General features: G+C 39.7%; 2 protein-coding genes across 4 annotated transcripts in view; one reads left to right on the top strand and one right to left on the bottom strand.

The window, feature by feature from the left end:
• LOC101851663 overlaps positions 1-7,350 on the bottom strand; it is an 11,604-nt gene extending 4,254 nt beyond the window's left edge. The window contains exons 1-6 of the mRNA XM_013086117.2: positions 7,182-7,350; positions 6,037-6,152; positions 4,726-5,543; positions 2,567-2,740; positions 681-753; positions 5-50 (exon numbers count right to left, since the gene is read on the bottom strand). Coding sequence (XP_012941571.1) covers positions 5-50; positions 681-753; positions 2,567-2,740; positions 4,726-5,543; positions 6,037-6,152; positions 7,182-7,279 — 1,325 coding nt within the window. The 5' untranslated portion in view covers positions 7,280-7,350. The remainder of the gene's footprint in view (positions 1-4; positions 51-680; positions 754-2,566; positions 2,741-4,725; positions 5,544-6,036; positions 6,153-7,181) is intronic.
• Positions 7,351-9,118: 1,768 nt separating this feature from the next.
• Positions 9,119-21,539, top strand: LOC101849147 (lysosomal aspartic protease). Of its 3 annotated transcripts, none has more exons than XM_013086126.2 (10): positions 9,119-9,230; positions 11,271-11,356; positions 12,190-12,328; positions 13,058-13,181; positions 14,373-14,491; positions 15,064-15,263; positions 16,230-16,352; positions 17,040-17,181; positions 17,710-17,808; positions 19,101-21,539. In XM_013086126.2, exons 2-10 carry the CDS (start codon positions 11,289-11,291, stop codon positions 19,371-19,373), a joined length of 1,287 nt encoding a protein of 428 aa, XP_012941580.1. In that variant the 5' UTR covers positions 9,119-9,230; positions 11,271-11,288; the 3' UTR covers positions 19,374-21,539. The 3 variants fall into 3 exon arrangements, with proteins under 3 accessions (XP_012941580.1, XP_005104863.1, XP_012941581.1); XM_005104806.2 differs by lacking the exon at positions 9,119-9,230 and adding an exon at positions 9,412-9,781; XM_013086127.2 differs by lacking the exon at positions 9,119-9,230 and adding an exon at positions 9,570-9,770.
• The last annotated feature ends 4,408 nt before the right edge of the window (positions 21,540-25,947 follow it).

The raw sequence follows: 25,947 nt of genomic DNA, 5'->3' as shown, positions 1-25,947 counted from the left end.
CAGCCGGTAGTTACCCCACCAGTCCTGGTGAATGTCATCTATCAACGCCCCTGGGGACATGGACAATAATAATAATAATAATAATAATAATGATAATAGAGGTTGGCGGGTAGCTAGTAAAGTTCTAGTGATTGTTTAGTGGGAGATAGTAAAGTTCTAGTGATTGTTTAGAGGGAGATAGTAAAGTTCTAGTGATTGTTTAGTGGGAGATAGTAGAGTTCTAGTGATTGTTTAGTGGGAGCAGATAGTAAAGTTCTATTGATTGTTTAGTGGGAGATACTAAAGTTCTATTGATTGCTTAGTGGGAGATACTAAAGTTCTAGTGATTGTTTAGTAGGAGATACTTAAGTTCTTCTGGTGATTGTTTAATGGGAGTTAGTTTTTTTAAAGTTTTAGTAAGTGTTTTACGGCACCTTGCAACACAATAAGTTATTCATGACAAGGTCATATAAGTGCTGAAGATTTAGAGGTGTTACAAGAGAATAACAAACACAAAAAAAAGGAGGAGAGATTTAATAAGGACGATAGATGTTTGATAGGAAAGAAGGAGCAAACCACGCCAGAGCACCCGCCAACCACTGGGAGCTAGTAAAGTTCTTCGAGTGATTGTTTAGGGAGAGATAGTAAAGTTCTTTTAAGCTCTAGCGCTTGCCCTGTGGTCAGAGAGAGAAGTAACTGACCGTCAGGCGAGCTGCTTCTTTTTCCTTGATAAAACAAAAGGTTGGCCTTCAGCCTGGGGTTGTCTTCCTTGCCCTGAGAAGGAAAACCACAGATGTGTACATGTATAGAACACAGGTGTGTGTATGTACATAACACAGGTGTGTACATGTATATAACACAGGTGTGTACATGTATATAACACAGATGTGTACATGTATATAACACAGGTGTGTATATTATGTATAAATAACTATACAACACAAATGAGTATATGTAAAATAACTATAACACAGACGTGTATTTGTATAAATAACTATGTAACACAGATGTGTACATGTATAAATAACTATAGAACACAGAGGTGTTCATGTATATAACACAGGTGTGTACTTGTATATAAAATAACTATATAACACAGATGTGTATGTATTATATATGTTTTATATATATATAACTATATAATATAGATGTGTAAGTATTTTATATATATATATGTGTGTTTTATATATAACTATGTAACACATATGTGTTCATGTTTAATTTAACTTTATAACATAGATGGGTACATATACATATATATAATTGTTAAATAACTCAGATGTGTTCATGTACGTAACTTTTTTTTTGGTGAGTGTTTTACGGCGTATGAGGCCATACGAGTGTGCGGGACACATTAATCATTTTCGGTCCGGTAGGAAGGTGGGAATTAGTTAACACAGCAACGTTTTTTTTGTTTTTTTTTATAGTAGAGGGTTTTACGGCGCTCGCAACTGCATAAGGTCATATATGGGGTGGATGTCAACAGAGAAGTCCTTACAGGGAATCAGACTTATTCTGCTCACCTCTCGAGCTTCAACAGCACAAGGTCTGCTTCGACTATCAAGGCACCCCGGAAATAGCAGGTCACAAGAGAGTGACAAACATACAAAAAAAGTAAAGAAAAAATGATAATAGTAAGGATCAGGAAAGAAAAAGCAGCAGTTCCCCGTTGTAGATCAGGCACAGTTATGAGCATGACACTGATGAATCAGCCCATTTACAATTCTACTGTGCTTGAACAAGAAATGTCCCCCCTTTGGGAATGGCCTAAAGACACTTCAGTCAGTGGCACTGCCTCTGGGGGCACAGCAACGTTTAGATGGTCAGTTAACACAAGAACATTTGGACGGCCAGTTGACACAAGGACATTTGGACGGCCAGTTAACACAAGAACATTTGGACAGCCAGTTGACACAAGGACATTTGGACGGCCAGTTGACACAAGGACATTTGGACAGCCAGTTGACACAAAAACAGCAAGATTGTGCACGAGTTGTTTGTCTACAAAGTCTAAATCATGAACATATTCTCCCCCGGTGTTAAGGCCGTAGTAAGTTTTTTAAATAAAAGTTTTACGGCACTTGCAACACAAAAAGGTCATAAAAGTGCCGAAGATTGGAGGTGTTACAAGTACAAGGGAGTGACAAACACAAAAAAAAGGAAGGTATTTTTTTTTTCTGATAGAGGTTTTAAGGCGCTCGCAACTGCATAAGGTCATAAGACCACCAGAAGATTAGAGGTGTTACAAGAGAGTAACAAACATAAAAAAGAAGGAGGGGAGATAAGGACGATAGATGTTTGATAGGAAAGAAGGAGTAAACCACATCAGAGCACCCACCAACCACCCACGGGGCCGTAGTCAGCGACAGTACACACTCAACTGTGTTGTTTGAAAACAACAACAATAACAATGTCTTTACTGGGTAGCCATCCCTGTAAGACTGATTCCCTGTAAGGACTTCTCTGTTGACATTCACCCCTTAGCACTTTTATAGACCTTATGCAAATTGCTAGCACTGTAAAACCTCTACTGAAACAAAACAAACACTGTGTTATTTTTAAACAACAACAAGAACAATTCCCTTACCGGGTAGCCGTCCCTGTATGCCTGGGTGTCTCGGTCGCTCAGTCGCTTGGTCAGACGCCACCTCTCCGGTTCGCCTTTCGGCCTCTTGGCCGCCCTGGCGTGCCTGGAAGCCACGCGGCCACCAAAGTTCAGAGTCGTCTGCTTGTACTTCTTGCCAGCAGGTTCCCTCTTGTACTGAGAAATGACCCCGTCAAAAGTTGACCAGTAGTTGTCTTTTAGTTTTAGTAAGGTTTTTTGGTTTTAGTAAAGTGTTTTACGGCACTTTCAACACAATAAGGTCATATAAGTGACGAAGATTAGAGGTGTTACAAGAGAGTAACATACACAAAAAAGAAGGAGGAGAGATAAGGAAGATAGATGTTTGATAGGAAAGAAGAAGCAAACTACACCAGAGCACCCACCAACCACCCATTAGTAAGCTTTTACTGCGCTCGCAACTGCCTATAAGGCCATATATGAGCGCCAAGGGGCGGATGTCAACAGAAAAGTCCAAACGGGGAATCAGGCTTACTCTGCTCACCTCTCTAGCCTCAACAGCACAAAGTCTGCTTCCACTATCAAGGCACCCCCGAAATAGCAGGTCACAAGAGAGTGACAAACATATTTATAAAGAAGTAGAGGAAAATGACGATAGTAAGGATTAGGAAAGAAAAAGCAGCAGTTCCCTGTTGTAGATCAGGCACAGTTATGAGCATGACACTGATGAATCAGCCCATTTACAATTACAATTCTACTGTGTATAAGAACATATATATTTAATGTGCCCCCTTTGGGAATGGCTTAAAGACACTCTAGTCAGTAGCAGCACATTTTCTCAGTGAAATTATTAAAAACAGTGCAAAACTAATCTTGCTCGTTGTTTGATATCTTATCCTGCCCACAATACCCAAATATCCCGATGGTGGGATGCAGTTTACTAAAATGACAAGGGAAAAGGATGAAGCAACCAAAGTCTGAAAAGCTTTAAATCGCTCTCCTGAAAAAGTTAGAAAAACAGGGATACGTCCTTTGGTGTGACAGGCGACAAATTGTAGACAGAACATTGCCAACGTGTTCATGTGGAGTGACCTATTTCAAACAAATGTGCCAACTTCAAACAAATGTACCAATGCGTTCATGTGGAGTGTCCTACTTCAAACAAATGTGCCAACCGCATCGAGATATAAAGTGAAAACTCTTTTCAAAGCGAACAGAAACTCTCTTGCAACACCTCTTATCTTTCGCACTTATATGATCTTATTGTGTTGCAAGTGCCGTAAAACTCTTACTAAAACTAAACGACACGTGCTCAAGCTCGCTACATGCATCGGTGCTCTGGCTTCACATTCTTGCATTCATTCTTCTTTACACAAACTATTACAAGAGACGCTTCAAAACGACCTCTTTTGCGTTCTTCTCCGCACAAAAACTATTACAAATCGGGCAATAAACTCATATAATATATATAAAACAACAAAAAAGCATTCACTGGGGTCCCAAGTGAACTACAAAAGGTCACCGAATAAAATACAGTTGACAGGAATTAATGGCAAGCAAGTATCATCCCTTGGCACTATTGCATTATGTACCGGCTTGTCATAGACATATATAATATATATATATATATATATATACATATATATATATATATATATATATATATATATATATATATATATATATATAATATGTGAGGCAGCGTGAAAAGCGGAATCAGGCTCTCGTCAATTTTTGGGGATGTAGAGTTATTTGTATCATCTTAAAGCTTGTTCACTTGTCTTCATTTGGATGAAAAAAATATCCTTTTATCTTGAATACAAGTCGAAATATTTGCGAAGGAAGGAGGTGAGGGTCACCTGTTTTCAAAGGTAAAATTAATGAGAAAATGGCCGCCAAACATTAGTTATTTCCTTAGCTTAATAGTCCTTGGTAACTGAAAATTTTTATTTTTTGTGCATTTAATCAACGTTTTTCTGAAAAATCCACACAGAAATGAGTTCTTAACGGGCATGAAAGGTGTTGAGCCAAAAAACTTAAATTTTATAAAAATTCACCAACCTGCAGAAAAATGCAAGTTTCTTCACTTTGATTATTTTGACGAGAGCCTGATTCCACCACGCTGCCTCACATATATATATATATATATATATATATATATTATATATATATTATATTATTACCTCATCAGATTTATCATCCTTGGAGGCCATCTCATCTGTTTCTGTATCACAGTCTTCCTCTGAATCTGTATTGAAATCACCAAGAGAATATTTTATAGTTGGTCCTCCATATTGGTTCTGTACACTCTCAGCCTCAAACTCGTCCTGCCAATCCATGTCAGTTACTGCTTTGTCCAGGGAACAAGTTAGACCACTGGTAGTCTCGCTTACAGTGTCAACGTTTTCAGAATCTCTGGTCTCAGACTTATCTGGACAGTCTACCTCATTTCCTGTTTTATCGAATGAACAAGTTGGACCACTGGGGGTCTTGGTGTCAACCTTTTCTGAATCTCTGGTCTCAGACTTATCTGGACAGTCTACATCATTTCCTGTTTTGTCGAATGAACAAGTTGGACCACTGGGGGTCTTGGTGTCAACCTTTTCTGAATCTCTGGTCTCAGACTTATCTGGACAGTCTACCTCATTTCCTGTTTTATCGAATGAACAAGTTGGACCACTGGGGGTCTTGGTGTCAACCTTTTCTGAATCTCTGGTCTCAGACTTATCTGGACAGTCTACGTCATTTCCTGTTTTGTCGACAGAACAAGCTGGATCACTGGGGGTCTCGGTGTCAACCTTTTCTGAATCTACAGTCTTGGATTTGTCCCGGCAGTCTACGTCATTTCCCATTTTGTCGACAGAACAAGTTGGACCACCGGGGGTCTCGATTGCGTCAACGTTTTCTGAATCTCCAACCTTGTCACCCGGCTCTTTTTCCATCTTCCTAGTAACAACTGGGGAAATCACCCTGCTTTTACTTTTTATTTCAAATGGATTGTCTGAAATAATAGAAGAAAAAGACTGTCACTTGGCTGGTTCTCAAAAGACAATTTACAGTAGAGGCATCACAAAGATCATAAAAGTCTAACATGTAATACAAATATAATATTGACAATATTTGTATACATATTAATCGCAAATTCACGCTCAACAGCAACCTCTATGCGCTTTACAACCTATAATATTACCCCAGAGTAGACCAGATAGTGATAGCATTTTTAATTGATGAAGTGAACACCCAGAAACTTCACAGTTCATGTCGCTGTTTTTTTGGGGGGGGCTTTCTTTAGTTGCGTAACCGAGCGTGCGATACATCATGTAGAGCGGCTAAAGATTTTCAAAATCTCGGGTCGACGGGGAATACGAGTTTTACTTACTCAATTTTTATGTACTTAAAAATATCATACAAGACAAACAAGAAGTATCATGTGAGCTTACTCTTGCCAGAGCTACATTTTAAAATCCACTTCCACTTTCAAATTAAATACTTACAGGAAGATCGTGCTGTTTGAGATTTATCGGCCCGCAGAATGTGGATTTTCTCCGCTGGTGTGTGATGAGAGTTCCCTTCTGATATACCAGTAGCGCTGACCACAACGAAGGCTACCCTAGACGTCAGCAAAACATAGAAACTAAATATAGTTCACAAGTCAAGTCTGTTATAATACTCTATTGTATATAATTGAGAAAAAAAACGATAACACAGAGAGGTCAAGATAGACAGGTTTAATTAACTTTTAATTAATTAGTTGAGCATTGTTAGTTGTACTAACTCTTCAGCAGTGTTTTTAGACTGCTTGATATTCGTAATGATCTGTGTTCGCATTACAATGAATTATACGGGTATATAAATTAATTACAACTATGTAACAAAGTCCTCCACTGGGAAAACAGAGGCATTGCAAACTAAAAATTTCATTTAATTTACAATTTAGCCATCAATAATAACTACAGCTAGCCTGATTGTCTAGACGTCCTTAAGTACGGCTAGCCTAGCCAAAAAGTCTAGCCGTACTTAATATAGCCTGCCAGTCTAGCCATACTTATCTTAGGCCCTATTAACATTAGGAGGAAACAGGTCTCATAGTAATTATTCAATTATTCAGGTACATGCACTGTCAAAAGGCACCTGGTTTCGTCTCATACAAATACTTAAGGTAAGTTACTGCAAACTAAAAATTTATTTACAATTCAGTAGATCTCTGCCAATTTTTTTGGGGGGTCAGTCTAGCCATCATATTAAGAATAAGTACGGCTAGCCCAGCTGTGCTATATAGCCGTACTTCCAACCAGTCTAGCCTAGCCGTCATTAAGTATTAAGTATGGCTAGTGGCTAGCCTCTTCCTTTAAAATGTGTACTTGAGACGGGTGCATGGGTAAAAAAACAAAAACAATGCATTTTAGATCATCTAGATTCTATATAGTCTAGATCTAGATCTAGATCTACTTAAATTTAACTTTCACTTTCACTTTCGAGTTGGGACGAACGACGAAACATAAAAAATCAGTCAGAATGGAATGCCAGGCCAGTACATTGTCATTATAAATCTTAGCAGTTGGCACAGACTTCAGATTGTTAGAGAATAGGGGAGGAATCTAAATCTAGATCTAATCTACGTAATGAAAAATAGTAGTACCTAATAAATAGCAAAATAACACCTTTCAACGGTAAGATGTGCAGGTGTGCCAAGTCTGGTCTAGTCTGGCGCCATTGCCTTGTTTTATTTGTAAACATAGAGGCTTCTTTAAAGTAAAGTACTGATGACTGATGTTGTAAAATTACTCGGCCTGAACATTATTGCCAGATATGTTTCCGATTTAGGAGCCAAACGACCAATAATTTTAGAGCCAAATTAAATACAAATAGAACAGTTTTGGGGCGGAATATAGATCTAATTTACATGTATTTTTGTAAACACATTATAATTATGTCCTCTTACAGAGAAGTCAAAAATTCGTGTTGCAACTTATTGCCAAATGTCACCTGAACAATCGAAAATAGACTCCCCAGCTTTTGCACGTATGATGCATCAATTTGTCTCTGATCAATATAATTATTTTTGTAAACACTTTTCGCTGCATTCTAGAAAATTCCTTTAGGCTAATGTGTCATAAATTATGATACAGTATTTATTTAGCTTTAAATTGGTATGCTACATGAGTGGGCAGTGCAAGGCTACTTTGATTGGGTTATTACATTTTCAAGTTTCTTTTTGGACGCCACGCTGTATATGTGCAGAAAATGTGCAGGCTTTAAACTTTTAGGATCATTAACCTAATAATTGAGGTCAACGTACAGTATTCAAATTTGCAGGGAAGCGAGGCTGGTATAGTATACGTGGCTTTTGCTCTGGAAGTTTGCCATACTTTGAACGCTCAAAAACTCCACTTGTGGGTGTGTGTGGTTTTCGGGCTAATTCTCTCTTGGTTTCAATATTTCTTATTCCTAAAGTCTCAATATATTATGACTTGATGCCCAATGTGACTGCATGCTGCTCCCCAACTGGGTCAGTCAGAGCCCATAATTAAGCTCCGCAAATGTCGATGGATTTATGTTGAAGTCATTCGGAGACATTTTCAGGGTGTCTTTGTATTGCAGTTTTTCTAGCACAATTTTTGTGTGCCAACCTTATTCATAGAGCTATCCTGATTCCTTAAATTGAGGACAGTTCAATATTATATATACATACTGCCTTCGGGATTCTGAAATCAGGCATCTTATTTAAATTACGACATGCCAGCCCGGCCAGCGAAGTTGAATCCTATTGAGTTTAGAATCCAAACTCTAATATTTCTTTTTTGAGAACTCATATGTCTGTTATTTCTATCCTGCCATTTGATACTAAGAATTCTCTTGAGGCATAGCATAATAGTGATCAGCTTCAAGGCATGGCGGTTTGATACATGTTACACAGTCCAGGTCTCGCGTCATACAACAGAGTTGAGATCAGCACAATCATTGTCGACTATCAATTTTGTCTCTGTACGAATGCCACAGTCCCAAAACCCTTCCTCTGAGTCTTCAAAAGGATGCACTTGACTTCTTCATATTATTATGTTAAGCTATATAACTTTCTGCATCGATGCGGACATTAAATTTAAGTTATAGACATTGTTAAATATTTATTGAAGCTATCAAAATTTGTCAGTACTTTTTTAAATAAATTTTGATTTTCTGAGAGAGGATCTGGAAAAGAACTTCTGTCTTTGCCGTGTTTATTGAAAGTGGGAGTCCAAATACATGTACATGTAGTTTATCAGCACATATTATTTATACGTGGTTATATGGTGTGAAGAAATGCAGTCGAATATCGAGATCGGTGCACGGAACAGAGAAAGAGTTAAATCACGTCCTGTAATTTTATAAACATTGGCAATCAACACTCTTTGTCTTCTCTCTTTAACTCCCCCCCCCTTTTTTTTTGTTGCCTTTTTGTTGTTGTTTTGAATAGGCCTGTTTTAAAGCCAAAAAGAGAAACCAGACGCAATAATTTTAAAAAGCCAAAATTCCGAGATTTGGCTCTCTCCGGAGCCAAACTGACAACCTGCTGAAAAAAACAAAAACATGGAATCTGGAAGGGGGATAACTGTCTGTCTAGTTCTTGTGTTTACTTTACCCGACAAGTCTATGGATGTGAATATTTCCTAGATAAATCTAGGCCTATTATCTAAACGTTCCTGTTACGGTAAGATGTCATGTATCCTTTCCCCTCATTTTGAATTTTTTAAAGGAAATACTTTGAAACGGAAAGAGAACTGACTGAAATGAATACCAAGCCTATGTGAAAGTACTTTGAAGTGAAAACAAGACAGGCTGATTTGGACGATGCACGCACTCTGGCGTCTCTGGCAACTTCTTGTCAGCAAGAAAAAGAAAATAATATTTAGATAATCTAGAATCTAGATCAAGATTGACATCTTTGACCATTTTATTCTTTTTGTTAATTTTCTGAAATATCTATAATTGAAGGTTTGGGGGCCAAGTGAGTGAGGATAGCCATAGAGGTAGTCTAATTATTTCTGTGTAGTACAAAGACTCAAGTGAAAGAGGCCGGGTTGAAGTTTGTACGCTATGCGTAACGATCCCGTGACCATCATCTTGTCTAGTCATGTGACACCCGCAGCAGTCGCAGGAATAGAAGCTTCATTTTCGGTGTTTGTGGGGCTTACATTACTCTGTCTTTGTTGTTACCGATAAATACAGCTTCCGTGTTTCGGTGCTGGCTGTAAGTCAAAAGTAAGACATCTTTGATGTTATGAGATATTTATTAGACTACACTAAAAAGTTGTTTTGGTTAGGCGTGCAATAAAGACCTACAGGGTCAACCAGAATAGACTAAAGTAGGGGGCTAAGGACCGCTGTGTTGCAGCCTGTCACTTCAACAGTAGCAGACAGTTCTGTTTTATTTTGTTTAGGGATCACAGCTGATCGTGACTCATGAAGTTTAATGTTATTATAGTAATGAATTAATGTCATTTTATTTGTCTATGTTTTTTATGCTATGGATGATCATGAACTTATTATAGGCCTCTACTTTCTCAGTGAATATTATAAACTGTCTGCTGGAATCTGAGATTTGTTTTGTTAGAGCCTGACTTTGATTCTTGAATTTACTCCTTTGCTTTAGTCTTTAGTTACTAATCTACCTAGATCTACCTAACCGTCCTAACCTAGATCTAGATTAGAAATATTATTATGATTATTGTTAATTGTGTGTGCTTAGAATCATGAAATGGTACTGTGCTTAAATATGGCTCGCTTTGAAAGTATTGAGTTGTCAAGCTACCTTCCCAGTTGGGAACGTTTTCTATGCCTGGGGATTTGCTAGGGCTAGGGTTAACGTCTTTCACTTTCACTACTGTCTCATGCTCTGGTTTTGCAAAGCCAGTAAAGCCCCTTTCTTTTTCATTTTTATCTGTATGAATATTGGCTTTGACCGACCTATATTGAATATTGGTCGCAAATTAGTCTTATAATTAGAGTCCAGTAGTTTTTAAATATTTATTGATGGTTTATTCGAACTACATCACACTGCCTAATTGTTGTAGTTCTGTAGTTATTTCTGCGCTTTGTCTTTGGACCAACCTGGGGGTTTTAAGGGGGTAAAGAAATGGGGGCGGGGGCAATGTCATGAAGTGGTGGAATCAGGCACTCATCAATTTTTGGACATGTGAAGTTTTAATTAGTCTAGTATCACCTTAAAGCTTTCATTTGCATTGCTTTCAATGAAAGAATTACTTATATATATATCTTGATTACAGTAACAATGAGGTGGGGTCGCCTGGTTTCAGAGGTTAAATTAGTGAGAAAATGGCCACCAGAGTTTGGTTAAAATTACAAAGCCTCAGAGTCGGTGGAAACTGACAATTTTCATTTTTCATGCCTTTAATCAACGTTTTTCTATTATAATTCACACTGGAATAGGTTCTTTAAAAATGGACATAAGAGGTGCTCAGCTAAAAAAACACAATTTTGATTTAATAAAATTAAATTGCCAAACCGGCGGAAAAGTTTAAGTTCTTTACTTTCGTTATTTTGACGAGAACCTGATTTCACCACGCTTCCTCACATATTATTTTGTGTCACTCTTTGTGCTCTGAACTGCTAGTCAATGGTCATTGTTTTGTTCCCTGGGAAGTAAAGTGACTCTTGAGAAACAGTGAATTTTGCAGCATCTTGTATGATTAGATTACGTTACGTAACGGAATCATATTTTTGTCATCAGACTGGTTAAACAGACATCATGCATGTGCTTGCTTCAGCCAGCGTGCTCCTCTTGGCAGTGAGCAGCGTGTACTGCAACCTCCTGAGGTGAGACCTTTGTTCATTCATTAAATCATTGAATAAAAAAGGGCTACGTGTATCTTTTTACTCTTTTATGATGGATGTTATAATTATAAGATCTGTGGTATTGGGCACAATTAGTAGGCCCACTCCAAAATTTTTCTGAAATTTATTTTATTTTTTGTTTGTTACTCTGTTGTATAGCAGGTTCAAATTCATTGCTTCTTTAATGTCAAAATTCAACAAATGGAGAATGTTTTAATCATAATGAAATTGAGGTTAAAGAGGTCTTGGATAGTTTAATTGAACAGATGTTAGCCTCTCATGTTTAAAATATGCTTCTTGGGAGGTGGCTCATCTATGCCTGTTGTACACTAAAGGATGAGCAGTTTCACAAGAAAAGGCGACAGATCAGTAATCGGAAAAATTCATTTTGATTTAATATTGTTTCCTGTTCCAACGTAAACTGCATCGTTTGTGTTTTGATCTACTGTTTTGTACCTTGTTCTTTCTCCCCAATTTTCAGGAGTCTTGACTGGATTAACAGCGACAAATGATGTTGGGAGCAAATTTGGGTTTCTTATTTTTAATAATGGGATGTCTTAAAGTAGAATGAATTAACCTATTGTGGGTGCTCTGGTGTGGTTTTCTCCTCCTATTAAACATCTATCGTTCTTATCTTCCTTCTTTTTTGTGTTTGTTACTCTCTTGTAACACTTCTAATCTTCAGCACTTATATATGACCTTATTGTGTTACGAGTGCCGTAAAACTCTTACTAAAACTAAACCAACAGCTAATCTATTCAGTGTCTACAAATGTTTTCTATGTGGTGATAATCAGTCCATGGTGTGTTTTTCAGGATCCCCCTCCACAAAACGAAAAGTGCCAGACAGACGCTGGCAGAACATCAGAACAATGTGCAGGTCTTGATGCAGAAGTATAAGGCGACCAACCGTGTCGACAAAACAGGCTTCGAACCTCTCACCAATTATTTAGACGTAAGTTTCTCACAAATTGTTGAAACACTAAGGTGGGTAAGATTTATCGCAAGAACTCTAAAGTTATTTAGATACTTGTATATATTCGAAACAGCAGTACACATTGATGTTAATTCAGAAAGCAACCTTTTATAAATACTAGATGGTCAGAAACTTGTGTATCTTTTTTTCTTTCTTTGTTCTTAATGGTGCGTCTGACAATTTTCTTTTTAACTGTTTAAATTGGACTAAAGTAAAGTTGTTCCCGCATCCGATCCGGACATTGGAGATTGCCTTGTTAGTAAGACAACTTCCTGGGCTTTCGGCATATTGTGATAGGGTGGCCAGTTCCTTTCCATGCCGCCTTTACTTCCCCAACTCGAAGTCAGGTACCCATTACTGCTGGGTGGGCAGGAGGGGGCGAAAAAATCTGGGTCCGAACCGAGGCTCGAACCCTGACAAATTTGACTATGTCTTGAAATTGTCTACTTCCTGCCTCGAAGACAGAGCCTCTATTTGGGTGGTTGGTGGGTGCTCTGGTGTGGTTTGCTTCTTCTTTCCTATCAAACATCTATCATCTTTATCTCTCCTCCTTTTTTGTGTTTGCTACTCTCTTGTAACACCTCTGATCTTCGGCACTTATATGACCTTATTGTGTTGCAAGTGCCGTAAAATACTTACTAAAACTAATACAGAGCATCTATTATCTATCTATATCCCTATATGTAGCTATGACTTCTGTATTCACAGGCTCAGTACTTCGGTGTGATCGGGCTGGGCACGCCGCCCCAGCAGTTCAAGGTCGTCTTTGACACCGGGTCCTCCAACCTGTGGGTGCCTTCCAAGAAGTGCAAGTGGACGGACATTGCGTGCTGTGAGTCGCTGAATGTGCTTCTTCCTCTTGATTTGTTCATGAATGTGCTTCTTCCTCTTTATTTGTTCATGAATGTGCTTCTTCCTCTTGATTTGTTCATGAATGTGCTTCTTCCTCTTTACTTGTCGCTGAATGTGCTTCTTCCTCTTTATTTGTTCATGAATGTGCTTCTTCCTCTTTACTGTCGGTGAATTTGCTTCTACCGCTTTACTGTCGGTGAATGTGCTTCTACCTCTTTACTGTCGGTGAATGTGCTCACCTCTTTACTGTCGGTGAATGTGCTTCTACCTCTTTACTGTCGGTGAATGACTTTACTGTCGGTGAATGTGCTTCTACCTCTTTACTGTCGGTGAATGACTTTACTGTCGGTGAATGTGCTTCTCCCTCTTTACTGTCGGTGAATGTGCTTCTCCCTCTTTACTGTTGGTGAATGACTTTACTGTTGGTGAATGACTTTACTGTTGGTGAATGACTTTACTGTTGGTGAATGTGCTTCTACCTTTTTACTTGTCAGTGAATGTGCTTCTACCTCTTTACTGTTGGTGAATGACTTTACTGTTGGTGAATGACTTTACTGTTGGTGAATGACTTTACTGTTGGTGAATGACTTTACTGTCGGTGAATGTGCTTCTCCCTCTTTACTGTCGGTGAATGTGCTCACCTCTTTATTTGTTGGTGAATGTGCTTCTCCCTCCTCATGTGCCGCTCTCCTTCCTTACCTTCCTCACCTTCTGTACTGCCGATTCCTTTCTTTACTTCCACTTCTTCTTTTTGTCCAAGAAGTAAACGTGAACCCCCAGGGCAGTGCTGCTGACTGACGTGTCTTTTGACCATTATTATTATCATCATCATCATTATTATTATTATTATTATCATCATCATCATTATTATTATTATTATCATCATCATCATTATTATTATTATTATTATCATCATTATTATTATTATTATTATTATCATCATTATTATTATTATTATCATCCTCATGATAATATTATCGTTATCATCATTATTATTATTATTATCATCGTCATAATAATAATTATTATTGTTATTATCATCATCATTATAATCGTTATTATTATTATCATCATCATCATTATTATTATTATTATCATCATCATTATTATTATTATTATTATCTTTATTATAATCATTATTATCATCATCATCATTATCACTACTCGACAGTGCTGCACAACAAGTACGACAGTACCAAGTCGAGCACGTACAAGGCCAACGGCACAGACTTCTCCATCCGCTACGGCAGCGGTAGCCTCACGGGCTTCCTCAGCACCGACACGCTCACGGTGAGTACCGACAGTGTTGTGGCCCTCGCCCGGAGTACTTACAGTGCGGCGGTCCAAAATTTGGTGGCTTTACTAATTCCTCAAATGACTATCTTTTTAACGGGTGAATCAGTGTCGCCTCTACGTTGCACAACAGTTTGTATCACTTTGTCTTAAAAACTTTATCGCCTTTTTGTACTATAATTGGGGCTAGAGTAAAAAATAAACTTTTTTCATAAATTTATGTAAAGTACTGTAAATCTCCTTCGTGCGGGAAATGGGATTGTTCACAGCACTTTCCACTTTTCACATTCAGTTTGTATACGCGTATATGGCCTACGTCACAGCTCGCCAATGACACTAGTTTGGGGTAGGATTTTCACTGTTTGTCGTGTGGGGTTTTCACAGTTTGTGTTAGCATTATATTATGGGATTTTCGCAGTTTGTGGTTGTAATGTGAGATTTTCCCAGTTTGTGGTTGTAATGTGAGATTTTCACAATTTTTGCGGTAGGAATGTGAGATTTTCACAATTAGTGGTTGTAATATATGGGTTTGTGGGATCTTATTATTGACGTATCCTTGTGATGTGCAGGTGTCGGGTCTGTCGGTGAAGAGCCAGACATTCGCAGAGGCGACGTCTCAGCCCGGGATTACTTTTGTGGCGGCCAAGTTTGACGGGATCCTGGGTCTGGGCTTCGACACGATCTCCGTGGACAGAGTTGTCCCCCCGTTCTACCTGATGGTGCAGCAGAAGCTGGTGGCCAAGCCCGTGTTTTCCTTCTACTTGAGCAGGTATAGAGGAAATTGCTGTTGTGCTCCTCGTCTCATTTTCCATGCAGTTACGCTCCTGTGACTTTTCAGATCTTTTTATTTTACACAAATTAGGCTCAGTGTGACGTATGTCATTGTTCTTTTATTTTACACAAATTAGGCTCAGTGTGACGTATGTCATTGTTCTTTTATTTTACACAAATTCTTTGCCATATCGACAGACCGAAGGGCTAGAACCCAAATGGCCGCTGGATCGGAAAAGTAAAGTAGAGTAAGCAAAGTTGGTTCTTATGACTGCTGAAGTTTTTCCTGTTCACAAACTCGATTCTTGTAACAGTTCAAATCCTTCTGATACTCGAACCCAGGTTCTCTGGACGGTTGAGGTCCATTTTTTAAAACTGGAACCAGGTTATGGGGAATAATTGGGTCCTCTCTTTAGTAAGCTAGGTTCCTCTGACAGTTGAGATCCTTCCTTTACGTGAACAACTTTTTTGTCACGGTTGAAATCCTTCATTTACTTTAACTACATTGTTTTGGCAGTTTAGTGGGGCTGTTTTCATAGTAGCAGTCAGAAGTAGGTGAAGTAAGGCAACGACTAGACAAAACCCAGGGTTGTTGTTATTTTTTTAAAACAGAACTATGCTGCAGTATTGATTGATAGCTCAGCTACTGTGTGTAAGAGCGGAACCTATGGAATGAGAGGCAAACTTTGTATCTCTAGTCCACTAGAGCCTCCCAAAATTTATTCTCTTCAGTGAAGCTTCTGAAGGATTGAGACCTACAGAGTCGAGTTATTTTTCTGGTAATGTTATCCAACAATCATCACACAGACAAACATACACACACACACACACACGCACTCACACACACTACACACACACACACACACACACTACACACACACACACACACACACACCGGAGATTACTTATTATTTTGTTTTAATCTTGTTGCTGATCTGACTTTTTTGTTTGTTTCTCTGTTCAGAGATCCCAATGCCACGGAAGGAGGGGAGCTTGTGTTTGGGGGCAGCGACCCATCGTTGTACGAGGGAAACTTCACCTACGTCCCGGTCACACGCAAAGGGTACTGGCAGTTCAAGATGGACGGGTGAGATCTGCCACTTCTTCTCGTACTTCCCTGAGAATTTTAATTTTTTTTCTTCATGTGATCAACTGTGCTATTGGAGTATGTGGGTGGTTGGTGGGCGCTGTGCTGTTGTCTGTCGGTGGCCTAGTGGTTAGGCTTTCAGACTCGCAACCGTAAAGTCGTGGGTTCGAATCCCGTCAGGGGCCCGAAGTTGTGCCTTTGGTTAAGGCACTCGACACAGATTTTCCTCACTCCACCCAGGTGGAGACGGGTACCCGACTACAGACAGAGAAAAATCTTGTCAGTTTGTTAGTGTGGTCTGTTCAGGGATGTGATATCCCACAGTCTCCCTTGATTCCCTGTAAGGACTTCTCTGTTGACATCCGACCTTTGGCGCTTATATGACCTTATGCAGTTGCGAGCACCTTAAAACCTCTACCAAAACAAACAAAACATCTATCGTCCTGATCTTTCCCCCTTCTTTTTTGTGTTTGTTACTCTCTTGTAACACCTCTAATCTTCGGCACTTATATGACCTTACTGTGTTGCAAGTGCCGTAAAACTCTATAAACTAAACTAAATCTTGGGCACTTATATGATCTTATTGTGTTGCAAGTGCCGTAAAACTCTTACTAAAACCGACAACATTTTGTTCTGGCAATCATCGCGGACCTTGAATGACCTCTGAACCTTTTCTTTGACGGCCAGAATGACAGTGGGGAGCACCAAGTTCTGCAGCGGGGGATGTAACGCCATCGCAGACACGGGCACCTCTCTCCTGGCCGGCCCCACGGCGGAGGTGGAGAAGATCAACGCTCTGATTGGTGCCACCAAGTTTGTGGGAGGGGAGGTAAGCCAACTCCGCAAACGATGACTTCCTCTTCTCAGAGGCCACTATGGGTACTATTACTATGACCTTTGTTTTTGTTGTATTTGTTTTGTTTTTTGTTATTGTCTCTTCTCCTCGCTGTCTTTCTGTCTCTTTCACTTTCTTTCCAAGTCTCTTTCTTTCTCTTTCACTATTTTTCCTATTCTCTTTCTTTCTTTCTTTCTTTCCCTTTTTTTTTTCTCTTTCACTTTCTTTTCTAATTTCGTTTTTTCTTTCTTTCTCTCTCTCTTTCTTTCTCTTTCACTTTTCCTATTCTCTTTTTCGCTCTTTCTCTCTCTTTTCTCTTTCATTCTCTTTCTTAATTCCTTTCTCTCTCTCTTTCCTAATCTCTTTCACTCTCATTCTCTTTTTTTCTTAATCTCTCTCTCATTCTCTTTCTCTCTCTCTCTCTCTCTCTCTCTCTCTCTCTCTCTCTCTCTCTCTCTCTCCCTCTCTCTCTCTCTCTCTCTCTCTCTCTCTCTCATCGTCCCTCTCCCCCTCTCTCCCCAGTACCTAGTGGTGTGTGCCAACATCCCCAAGATGCCCAACATCACCATCAGTGTCGGAGGTCGGCCGTTTGTGCTCACCCCAGAGGAGTACGTGCTCAAGGTCAGTTCTTTTTGTGGTATATCATCATGTATAGGAAACATGCGGCTCACGGTTAACTCTTTTTATCCGGGCTATGAGTATACTCGTAACGAGGACCAGTCCGGGCTACGGGTTTTCTCGGAACAGCGATACGGTCATGTCAAACAGCTAGCTCTGTTTGTAATTACCAAAATACGCAAATATGGCGATGCTAGCTCTGTCTGAATATTTAAATTTTCCAATGAACAGTTGTTTCTTTGTTTTTGATGGGTGTAGAAGCTTAAAAGATGTCTCGAAAACGCACGTTCACGACCGACGAAGTACTTCTTGAAGGTCGCTGGGTTGTGAGGGGGAATAAGACTAATTTGATGAAAGTGACTCCGAATCAAGTGCGGTAAATTCCGTTTGATGATAATGAACAGGAGTTGGACTCATCTGATAGCGATTCAGATCATGGTGAAAGGACCAGTACCAGAATTCGCGCAGTACCGATGGGTAGGGCTAGATCTATAAATCCAAGGGGACGTCATTGGCATGGCAAACAGGGTCAAGTTGGAGGGTGGAATACACCACAGAATCTACATGGTACTATTGCTGTAATTCCTAACCACAAACATTTTCAAAAACTACATTCAATTTCTAACATAACCGCCAAATTTTCTTAAAATCTAAGGGTAAATGTAAGAAATACAGCACTTTGAAATCTACACCCTGAATTCCAACTCATATGGCACGGCGGCCTCAGGATGGGTGCTGAGTCTGTGGGGGTATGGCCAGGATAAACAGAGTTGAGTATGTGGGTGGTTGGTGGGTGCTCTGGTGTGGTTAGCTCCTTCTTTCCTATCAAACATCTATCGTCCTGATCTCCCCTCTGTCTTTTTTGTGTTTGTTACTCTCTTGTAACACGTCTAATCTTCGGCACTTATATGACCTTATTGTGTTGCAAGTGCCATAAAACTCTTACTAACACTGTGCCAAAGTGGTAACGCCGGTCGCCATTTCATGGGTAAAAGGTTGCCGGCTGTGGCCGGAAATTCCTGCAAGAAAAAGCCAGTCAGCATCATGGTTTTCGCAGCCAGCGACGGCTGTCCTTGACTGGACTAATGTCGATCTTGTGAAGCATGGTTTTTTTTGGTTTACCTGACAACTGTTTTTAAAAAGTCTGACCATTTAACTCCACTGCTTGAGTTTGAGCATAAATCGACAGTACAGAGGTGATTCTCTTTTCAGGCAAAGCCCCTTGAGATGCTATGAGTCTGAATGTTTTCTGGCAAAATGGTAGTGACCAATTTTTACCCATGCACTGTTTTCAGATCACGGTGATGGGTCAGTCCCAGTGTCTGAGCGGTTTCATCGGGCTGGACGTCCCGCCGCCCGCCGGGCCCCTGTGGATCCTGGGAGACGTGTTCATCGGGCCGTACTACACCGAGTTTGACATGGCCAACGCTCGGGTGGGGTTCGCTCCGACCAAAGCCGCCGGGAACAGGAAGTCAGCTCCGAATGGCGATGTCGTGGACAACACCCTGCGGTATTTGGGCTTCAGGGAAAGCAGGAAGGACGTCTTTCGAATGAATGTTGGGGAGTGAGCGGAGGCTTATAGTGTGCAGCTCAGAGGAAGCTAGTCCTTGAGGCTTTACCATAGCGAACGAGAAAGAAGGTCTGGTGGTCCGAATGAGTTTCTCGCTAGCTTTTTACTTTTTTTTCCATACATGTTTTCGTGGGTCTGAGGGGAGGCTGTAGTGATATACAAATTTTTAAAGGTAAAATTGCTTTCACTTATGGCACCTTTATTTTGTTTCACTGATAGAGTTAAAAGTTTACTTTTGGGCTTTTTCTATTAAACTTTTTCGTTTTTATTTCACGCCGGTAGTTTTTTTTTTTTAATGAGATACTCAGGTGGAGTCTTGAAGGTCTATGGTTTGAGCCCACATAGTTGCAATAATTGGAAGGTTTTGATTAAATGATGAGCACTATATAAAGCTTTATTTTTTCCCGCTAGTTTCCCTGAATGAGCGTTGTGTGTTAATGAAGCATCACCAAAAGGGGCCGAGACTGGCTTCAGTTTGTTTACTCTTCAGTATTTCACTTGATCAGAATGTCAAATCCTTCAAAAAGTTTTGAATTGTTTGGCACGCAAAGATTGTGCAATACTTCTTTCAATAAAAAATCTGGGGTAACAATACAGGCTGTTAGCCGGTACTGCGTTGCCAAAACTTGTGCTGGTGAGTTGTCTTTCACTTTTCGCTCGGCCGGGGGGACCAAGATTGTCGGCTGCCAGAGTTTGTAGGTCTTTTAGCTTTTAGTGTGACGTGACTCATGCCTCCCCGTGTCTGTGTCGAGATATGGCAGTGTGTCTGAGAGTGGTCGAAAGTACAGTAAAAAGTACGATAGTGGACGCTTGTGACTTGTGTCTAAATTTCCAGCAGGAGAATTTGTTGCGTGGGACATTCCCGGGACCTTCTTGTGTTTCGCTGTTTCTTCTTAATAATCTTAAGCCTTTTTATGTGTGTGTGTGTGTGTGTCTGACAGCTTTCTGTGTACGGAGCTTTATGTTGGAACTTTGCAGATATAATATTATATAATACTATCATGATATACTCTAGTAGCCTCTTCAGAAATGATAGATTAGAAACTAACATTATTTAGTAATAAGTAAGTGGTATAAGAATTGTTTGAAGACGCTGGGTGTTTTTTTTAGTGTTTGCGAGTCTGAGAGTGGTCAAAAGTAGTGGACACTTGTGTTGTTTTTTTCTCGAGGAGCATAAACTTATTTTCTTATTTTCCCCCATTTTGATTCTCAGAAAAGGAAAAAGAGTTTGTGTTGAAAGAGAAGAGTTTCTATTCCTGGCTCTTGTTTCATGTTGCCACAGCGCTGTTTCTTTCCCCACGCTTTTCTCACCTCAAAGCAGCTGATGTGAATTTTTTTTTTTTTAGTTTATTTTTGTTTAAAATTTATCTGTGCGTTATGTTTTTTGTCTTATCAATTTCATTATCCCCATCTTTTTGTCTGGGGTTTTTGGGGGGGGGGTTTGTGTGTTTGAAGGGCTTTTTGGGGGGGGGGGGGGGTTTAGCGGGGATGGGGAAGGTCTGTGGACAGCTGTTACTGCGTGTTTCGCCCTCATACTGATCTGTCTTAGGTTCAGTTTCCGTCAGGTGGGACAGGGAAATCGGGGTGAGAAATATCACAATCTTCATTTACAAATGGACTTTTTCTCTTGAACTTTTAGATTTTTATGTGAAATATTTTTAGAATGTGTTTTGTATGATTTTTTCTTTTTTACATTTGTTACTTTCTCTGTTCATTGATCTTTGATCTTCTGTTCAATAGATTCTGAATTTAATTGAAATCTCATGAAATGTTAGGAGGGGGGTGGCTGGGTTTTTAAAGTTGTCATAGCCATTTTGCCCAGGCTGTTTTCCCTTCGTTGTTTCTGTTTCCATTTCGAAATTTTCTCAAGTTTTCTAAATGATGTTAACCATTTTTTTGTGATGGTTGACCAATTTGTTCTGCCATAGATCTGTGCTTTCATCTCGCTGGCCTGCTTGTATTGCTGGTGTGCACATTTGATTAAACTCAGCAATGCCAGCTCTTAAATGTTTTGAGGTTCCTCAAGGCTCTTAACTTTTTTTCGTTTGATGTTTTGTATTTGTTCCTTTTGTTGTTTGGTTTTGATGTGTTGTTGGCCTGTTTGTTATTTGATGTGCTTGTTGTACAATTATTCTTATAGTATTAAAAAGATTTTGTCACCTCATTATAGGTTTTGGATCTTTGTTCTCTTCTCTGTTGTTGTTGATTGGGTTGTGGGTTTATTAATTAATTAATTAATTTTTTTAATTGGGTTGTGTTTATTAATTAATTTTTTTCTTGTTGGGTTGTGTGTTTATTAGTTGTTGTTTTTTATTGGGATGTGTGTTTATTAGTTTGTTTTTTTAATTGGGTCATGTGTTTATTAGTTGTTTTTTATTGGGTTGTGTGTTTATTAATTTATTTTTTAAATTGGGTTGTGTGTTTATTAGTTATTGTCTTTTATTGGGTTGTGTGTTTATTAATTATTAGTTAATTTTTTTTTATTGGGTTGTGTTTATTAATTAATTTTTTTATAGGGTTTGTGTATTAATTTATTTTTAAAATTGGGTCGTGTGTTTATTAAAAATTAGTTGTTGTTTTTTTATTGGGTTGTGTGTTTATTAATATTTGTTTTTAATTTAAGATTACCACTTACTTGGTGGGTGGTTGGCGGGTGCTCTGGTGTGGTTTGCTCCTTCTTTCCTATCAAACATCTATCGTCCTTATCTCCCCTTTTTCTTTTTTTTATGTTTGTAACACGTCTAATCTTCTGGCGCTCATATGACCTTATGCAGTTGCAAGCGCTGTAAAACCTCTACTAAAACAAAACAAACCACTTACTTGTATTGATTGGTTTGGGGGAAATGTGGGTTGCAGTGGTAAGCAAAATACATACACAAGCAATATTTAGAGGGTGTGGGTGGTTGGAGGGTGCTCTAGTGTGGTTTGCTCCTTTTTTTCTATTAAACATCGGTCGTCCTTATCTCTTCTCTTTCTTTTTTGTGTTTGTTACTCTCTTGCAACACCTCTAATCTTCGGCACTTATATGACCTTATTGTGTTGCAAGTGCTGTAAAACTTACCAAACAAAGGGTATGTCAGCGTCTTGTATTGGTAATAGTAGTAATACCAACACGATATCATAAGCAGCTTTGGTTTTACAAACATAGTTGCTTTTCTTAGACCTTCATATTTTTCTCAAAGACACCTTGCGACCACCCACCTAAACACTGTAATGCTCCACAACGTTACACTTTACGTACTCGTATTTACAATGTCCTGACCATCTGCGCTGGGATTCTGACCATTATTTTGTCAATGTGCTTCTCATTACTCAAACAAAGGAACAAAGCTGGGATTCGAACCGACTACCTTTTGCTTGCTACTTCCACACCCCTGTTCTTGGGCCAGGCCAAAGGCATATCCCCCGGCAATGCTACTGACTGAAGTGTCTTTAGGCCATTTTCCAAAGGGGGATAATAACATGTTCTTATGCATAGTAGAATTGTAATAAATGGGCTGATTTATCAATGTCATGCTCATACTGTGCCGGAACAACATAGGGGGAACTGCTGCTTTTTCTTTCCTAATCCTTCTATCATCATTTTCCCTCTACTTCTTTTGTATGTTTGTCACACTCTTGCAAACTGCTATTTCCGGGGTGCCTTGACAATCGAAGCAGACTTTGTTCTGTTGAGGCTCGGGAGGTTCGCCCCTTGGTGCTCGTATGACCAGGGATGCCAAATGTCAGGTTTTTCAGGGGGTTTTTGTGGGTTTTTTCTAAAGTAATTTGGCATCCCTGACTGAATAAGAAGGCCACTGACATAAGGTCCTTCTTCTCAAGACAGATAGAATATTACTGGAGAGATGTCTTTGTTTGCTCATTGAAAAACTTTACAAGGTTTGTTTTATGTGAGATGTGATGGTCAAATCTTGCTAAATTATGCGGGGTGCGTTCTTTTTCTTGAAATGATTTTTCCCAAACCCTCAAATTTGTATGAAATAACATTGTTTTGATAAATGTATGGTTTTTATTTTAGCTTTCTAGGGTTAAACAGTACGGTATACACATGTAATGATAATGGGTGTCTCGAAATAAATGGTCTTCTGTCGCGATCTCGCGGAAAATTCCTCCTTTTTTTTTTTTACCCTATCCGTATGCCCTGGGGTCATTTTGTACCCCCGGGGTTGTGTTCTTCACATTTTAGAATACTTCTAGTACGAAGACCTCTTTGAAACTTTCAGTATTTCTCAAAAAAATCATTTTGACAGACTGCTATGCAAAGCGTACGGATCGGATTAACGAGTAAATGTCCTCTTTGGAAAGTGGTGGCACAGAGTTCCCCACGTCGTATTCATACGATAGTAAAACTCGACGTACGGATAGGGTTAAATGGTGGCACAGAATTCCCCACGTCGTATGGATACAATAGTAAAGCTCGACGTACGGATAGGGTTAAGTGGTGGCACAGAGTTCCCCACGTCGTATGGATACGATAGTAAAACACGACGTACGGATAGGGTTAAGTGGGGGCAAAGAGTTCCCCACGTCGTATGGACACAATAATAAAACACGGCGTACGGATAGGTTTAGATCTAGGTGGTGGCACAGAGTTCCCCTCGTCGTATGGATACGATAGTAAAACAGGACGTGCGGATAGGGTTAAGTGGTGGCACAGAGTTCCCCACGTCACATGGTTACTATAGTAAAACAGGACGTGCGGATAGGGTTAAGTGGTGGCACAGAGTTCCCCACGTCACATGGGTACGATAGTAAAACAGGACGTGCGGATAGGGTTAAGTGGTGGCACAGAGTTCCCCACGTCGTATGGATATGATGGTAAAACACGACGTACGGATAGGGTTAAGTGGTGGCACAGAGTTCCCCGCGTCGTGTGGATACGATAGTAAAACATGACGTGCGGATAGGGTTAAGTGGTGGCACAGAGTTCCCCGCGTCGTGTGGATACGATAGTAAAACACGACGTGCGGATAGGGTTAACAAGACTATGACTCATCGGTTCCAATAATACATGTGCCGTGGGAGGTTGATGATATCCCCAGCTGTTTCTTGAAAAGAAATTGTTGGCCTAAGAGAGAATAAACTCTACCTGCATCAGACTTTTCCCCCTTTATGTTCTGCACAGAACGATCAACAAGCCTTTTTTTACCTCGCCGAGAAATAACCCAGTGCTTCCAATACTTTGAGAAAACCAGGTATATCCAAACCCCAGGGAAAATAATACATGTAGATTTTTAACTTCAGTAGCCCAGTTGCCTCTGCCAAATTGGCAGGAACGATATAAACAATTGTATGTAACCTTTCTTAATTGGACATCTGCCATTTTTTACTTAGTAAATAAGTCGGCACCAGAATTTAATGTAATATTTCTTTGCACATTTGCCAATTTCTAAGTAAATAAGTCTGCACCAGAATGTAATGACACTCTGCATGTGCCGGTACATGTAATCAGAACATACATTGGTTCTTCCCACTTCTCTCAGAACTAAACACTGGGGTGTAGCTAGCTTGGCCAAGACCCAGACAGGATTTCCAGAATTTTACATGAATAATAATACAATCGATCCCGTCCAAATTTCAGACAAGCAGCATTGGTTTAATACGTATTATATTTCCAAAATAACTTTCGCTTTTTCGAAATTTAATTCTTTGAGTGAACTGACTCAAAAGTCTTCTTATTTGAGAAACAATCGTTGAGCTTTAAGCGGGGTGCCCACTACGGCTGGGATCGGCCGATCGCCCGACTCGATCGCCTCAAAAACAATCGTGTTTGTTTTCAGTTTCAGGCGATCGAGTCGGGCGATCGGGCCGATCAGCCGATCCCGTCCGTAGTGGGCACCCCGTAGTACTACAAGCTTGATCTTCTAGCGTTCGTCTCCAGCACAGACGCGAAGGAAATAAAACGCCGTAATAAGTAACCATAATTAGGTTAATTACTGTCTCTAAGTGAAGTCTAAGATCTTACCCTCCCTATACCATCTCAGATTTTTTTCGTGAAGAGGAAGGCTAAGGAGGAGGAGACGTTTGCTAGAAGAAGAAGAAGAAAAGGGGGGAAGAGGAGAAGAAGTTTGCTAGAAGAGGAAAAGAAGTTTGCTGGAGGAGGAGAAAAAGTTTGTTGGAAAAGGAGGAAAAAGGAGGAGAGGAGGAGGAGAAGTTTACTGGAAAAAGAATAAAGAGGAAGAGGAGTTTGCTTGAAGAAGAAGAATAAAGAGGAGGAGAAGTTTGCTTGAAGAAGGAAGAGTAAAGAGGAGAAGAAGAAGAAGTACATGTAGTGAACAGGAAGAGAAAGATTAAGAAGGAAGAAGAGAAGTGTGGTGGAAAAGGAGGAATAAGGAGGAGAAGAAGAAGAAGAAGTACATGTTGTTAGCCGAAGGAGGAAGAATAAGGAGAAGTACATCATGTAGTTTGCTAAAGGAGGACTGGGATATATTGAAAGGTTTACCACCCACCCACGTCCCTGGGCTGGCATGAAGCATCAAGGCACACACAAGATGAAACACACACAAACAAGCAGGGAAATGAGGAGAGGAATTGCTCATCAACTTTTTGCTACCAGTATCTCCTCTCCCCCC

Source organism: Aplysia californica, unplaced genomic scaffold (genome assembly GCF_000002075.1).
Source record: "Aplysia californica isolate F4 #8 unplaced genomic scaffold, AplCal3.0 scaffold00437, whole genome shotgun sequence".
NCBI lineage: Eukaryota > Metazoa > Mollusca > Gastropoda > Aplysiida > Aplysiidae > Aplysia > Aplysia californica.
This window is presented reverse-complemented; position numbering and strand designations above follow the sequence as displayed.

Excerpts from the sequence above, each read along its gene's own strand:
- LOC101849147 (XM_013086126.2), top strand. The coding sequence starts at position 11,289 with ATGCATGTGCTTGCTTCAGCCAGCGTGCTCCTCTTGGCAGTGAGCAGC. Across the intron at positions 12,329-13,057 it reads CTCTCACCAATTATTTAGAC|GCTCAGTACTTCGGTGTGAT; the intron begins GTAAGTTTCTCA and ends CTGTATTCACAG. Across the intron at positions 14,492-15,063 it reads TCAGCACCGACACGCTCACG|GTGTCGGGTCTGTCGGTGAA; the intron begins GTGAGTACCGAC and ends TGTGATGTGCAG.